At 45.5% G+C, this 4,395-nt stretch overlaps 1 protein-coding gene across 1 annotated transcript; it reads right to left on the bottom strand.

The window, feature by feature from the left end:
* Positions 1-375: 375 nt before the first annotated feature.
* LOC123144035 (putative ATP synthase protein YMF19) lies at positions 376-2,801 on the bottom strand. The gene has a single exon (XM_044563048.1). The coding sequence runs from the start codon at positions 1,030-1,032 to the stop codon at positions 394-396; it is 639 nt and encodes a 212-aa protein (XP_044418983.1). The 5' UTR covers positions 1,033-2,801; the 3' UTR covers positions 376-393.
* Between the last annotated feature and the right edge of the window lie 1,594 nt (positions 2,802-4,395).

Here is a 4,395-nt window from a genome sequence, read left to right as displayed (position 1 = left end):
GTTGATGAATCATCAGTTAAGTCATAATCCGTGTCGAGATCCGATTCATCAGTTGATGAATCATCACTCTCCCCAGAATCATGATCTGGAAAAGGGGGCTGCCCCTGCCAGAACTCCTCAGCTCCCGGGGGGAGAACGTTTAAATCAAAAGGAAGAACAAGGGCGAGTAAATGATGGAGACTAAAAAATGATTTAAGGTGGCATTGTCCACGGAGAAACCACCCCAAAGCCAAGTCACTATGGTATCTCCTACTACTGGTATGGCGCTAGCTAAGCTTGTAATTACTGATGCTCCCCAAAAGCTCATCTGACCCCAAGGTGGTACGTATCCTATAAAAGCTGTCACAATCATTAATAGGAATATGACAACTCCGAGTATTCCATTCATTTTCATCATAATACTATGCTTCCTTGCCCGTGTGGAACATGTGTGAGCATTATGTTTTTCCAACAAGTGATCCGACTGGAAGAAGTGTTATATGAGGACTTCGAGATCAAATAGAGAATCTGTCTCTCCATTCCTCGTGAGCCACTTATTTCTCCGAAATCTGAGATCAGAGTGATTTTCCTCCTTTTCCCCAAATAGTCGACGGTCTTACACCATTGGGATACTTCGGATAAACTGGAGTACATATATGAGAGACCGGTGCTAAAACCTTTTCTCGAGATATCTTCCAGATTCTTAGGGTCCTTGCTCTGGATCTCGCCCCCCCGGCGCGAAAGCAGTTGGTTCCGTAGTTTGAGAATTCTACTAATTCCAAGTATTCCATTATTATTATTAAATAAGAGAATATAAAAAGTAAAGAGGAGAAGACATAACCAGAAAAATTGTGAGAAATAAGTTAATTTATCAAGTTGAGGCATTTCGATTTGGATTTCAAATAAGAAAGAAAAGACTCCGAACCGTACTTTTGCTATTTTATATCTATACAAAAAGAGATTGACTTTCCAAAATGGAATCTTTGCCATTTCTGATGTGAATGAGGGAGGTTGTCTGCCCGGGTAGGGGTGACCGGAACCCTCCCAAGTCATCGCTCAAGAAAGCACCACAGTCACACGAGAAAGAGTTTGGACTATGACGAAGACGAGCAAGCCTTTGTTGGGGAGTGATCGGGGAAGAGTCGAGTACAAGAGGAAGGTGGAAGGAAGAAAGCGCCAGAAGCGCCAGGTGCGAAGATAGACCATCAAAGAACTCCACAGCAGAGCAAAAAAGAGAAAGGCAAGGCTCGCAAAGAACAAAGGCTCAACCATCAGATCCAACACAAAGCCCTCAAGATATTTAGAGGCTTGGACTACTCTCTCTAGTAAAAGAAAGGAAGCACAATGGGTGTTGCTCTATTTCTTATTAGTGAGGTATTCTTCTGCATTTCAGTATTATGGGCATTCTTCCATTCTAGTCTGGCACCAACAGTCAAACTAGGAGCTCAACGGCCACCTGTTACTACGAACTTGTTTTCATCTGGCAGATAAGCTTTTGAGAAGAGACCACTTTGATAACGAGCTTTCGGGTTGCCGTATTGATACCGCCCTTCGGGGGAACAGGAGAATAGCATGCACGGGAGAAGGATTTAGGGAAAGGTACCCACCTTTTAACGGGAGAAAGGCTGCTTATGTGAAAACTTCCCTTGTGGTTTAAAGTTCAAATAGATCAGGTGCCTATGTTGTTGATACACCGAAAGATACTAACGCTATGCTCCAATGCGGGATGAGGGCCAACGATTGTGATGAGTGGGGACCTTAGAGCTGAAAACCTACATACAGTGACCCTTATGGGCAGCGCCCTGGGCTGGCTATGTACGAGACATCAAACCGTCTCCCGGGTCCAAAGTTTCCATTTCCAGGCCTGATAGTCTTCAACTGAAAAAAGTAGGGCGGAGAACTAGTAAGAATTGTGCCTGCCATTCAATTCGTGACGTGGATGATCCGCCGACGGAATCGATTAGGTGAAACGGCTCTGCAAAGTTTGTTTGTTCATAAAGGCTGCATGCAGCCATGCAATTCGTACTGCATGGCGATATTACTCTACCACTCTATAAATGGTATATAGATATCTTCACTTCATCACAAAGAAATTGAGTACTAGCACGCATTGCTATGGATGCTGCAACCGCAAACAGGCTTTCTGCAATTGCTACCGAAACGGAGCAACTGCAAAATGAGATTGAAGGGCACCGTAGAGTGCTAAACAACCAGTTGAGAAGTGTTAGAACAATGGATCCTGCAAAGAAAGAAGCGCGCATTCGCGCTACCAGAGAGCGCATAGAGGGTTTGGAGGAGAGGCAGGAAGCGCTGCGGGTGGAGCAGCAAGTGCTCTTTATTCGTCTAGCATCTCGCTAGAATAGAAGAGTCCGTAGACTCTTTTTAGTTTTCTAAGGTTGGTTTAAATTCAATAAGTGTCTGGAGACATTTGTTTTCATGTCAGGTGTTCTTTGTCTTAGTTTGATTCCGATCTACTCCTATGCTAAGTGTCTTTGTTTGGTTTGATTTCTTGTGTTTGCATGTATGGGCTAGCCGTCAGTGTTCAATGCTTATGTTAATATAATAACGCCAAAATGTGCTGCAAATTCATGTTCAAGTTGAAATAAGGCCGAAGGGCTAAGTGTACTACTGGAGATTATATATTCCAGCTCTGAAGTTTCCTTTTGAGCCCCCGTTCTACTATGGTTTGGATTCTAGTTGAAGCGTGCGACCATCTATTCAGATGAGGAGACCGAGTAAGAAACCACTAAGCGGAGAGCAAACAGATCAATCTCTATCTATGAGTTTCTCAACCAAGATCCACTATTCAACCAAGACCCGCTAACTAATACTTTTACGCGAGCTTAGTTATTGGAAGTTGCAGCCGAGGAACTCTTATCCCTAGCCACAGTTGTTGCAGCACAAGGCTTTGTCGCGATTGGGTCATATGTCAGTACTCTCAAATTCCCCGTGGTCTCCCTAGTATGCTGAGCTGAACTGAAGTGAAGTGAAGCTGCGGGCGATGATGGACTGATCCCATGCTATTCAGGCGCCTGACAACGCTGGCTCCGACGGTGATGAGTCTGACGGTGGCTCAGATGTTTCTCTTCCTGATCCTTCAAGGTCCCCCGTTCCTGACATCGTCCAAAGGCCGTTGGCGCTCTCCCATCTGACAGTGCGGGCTCTCCGTGTCGCCTATGGCAACACTACCCGAGTGGTCTATTGCATAGTGGATCCACGGGTACCCCGTCGCTGCTTCATTTTTATCAACATCCGGAAAGCAGAACGGACAGAGAACTGTCCCGATTTCTCGTACTTTCTAGTTGACAGGGACAGGCCTTCGTGGGAGAGTAGAAATAAGAGAAGAATGAAGGCCAGAATAAGGAGTTATAGAGAACCCTGTCGTGGGAGTTAATGAGTTAAGCCAAGGTAGGTAAGTAAAGATTGGAGTGATGGGAAAGACTATCTGTTTCCTGTAGATGAGCTAGGCAAAGAACGTTCTCAAGGATAGAGGGGGCCGTTGCTTGAATTCGTATTGGCGTGGAGGAGCCCGAGGAGAGAACCGGTATTTATTGCATTAGGACAGGTCTTGCATTGCTAGAGCTTTTAGGAAGACGAGTAGCTCTCGAGTACGTTTCTGTTTCAGCCACTCCAAATGAGCGCGTTTCACCATGCTCCACCAACTGTTCCAAACTGGCATCCTTTCCTAAACTCAATGAACTAATTGAGAATTCTTCCCTGCCTAGGTGTGCCCTTAATGAATTGATCCGTTGGCGGCTATAGCGAGATCTGGGTCAGAGTCTATCTCCCCATCCCTCCGGCGAGGTAGCAATGAGTATCAAACGCCAATAGAGGACAGATCCTGTTGTCCGTTTGTTTCAGCACCACAATCTTTGTTCGTTCCTACAACATCCAAATCAGCACTGGGAGCGGTTCCACATGCACTTTCAGGTGAAGTCACATCAGACGTTTTCGAGGATGTTCTTGCACATTGCTGGGGTATCGAAACCCGTGAAACCGGGGCTACTGCCATTACAATCTGATCGAAGGGATGGCATTAGGTAGACAACAACCACTCTTGAGCGCCGCCTTGATGGCTTTGTGAATGAAATTCGAGTAGATGTTGTTTCATCCCGCGTATGTCTAGAATCTTGTTAGGATTCGTCTATTCCAGGTCAGGAAAGAGCTTCTGTAAACTATCGTGATAAGCATAGCCTTCGCCCCGCAGAGTGCTATATCAATGGTTCACCAGGCTCAATTCATTAATGGCTTAGGGCCGGTCTTCACTAAGTCAATCACCATCGGGTGGAGGGGAAAGCCCTACGTCAAGGTCAATGGATTCACCTACCCCAGTCTCAGAACTTTCTAGACTTTCTTACCTGTGTTCTTCTCAACTAAGAGAAGGGAGTGCATCTACAGCAATGGTATTATCTTCCT

The sequence above is a fragment of the Triticum aestivum genome, chromosome 6D (assembly GCF_018294505.1).
Source record: "Triticum aestivum cultivar Chinese Spring chromosome 6D, IWGSC CS RefSeq v2.1, whole genome shotgun sequence".
NCBI classification, from domain to species: Eukaryota; Viridiplantae; Streptophyta; class Magnoliopsida; order Poales; family Poaceae; genus Triticum; species Triticum aestivum.
Note: the sequence above shows the minus strand (reverse complement) of the source record. Positions and strands in the feature narration are given on the sequence as shown.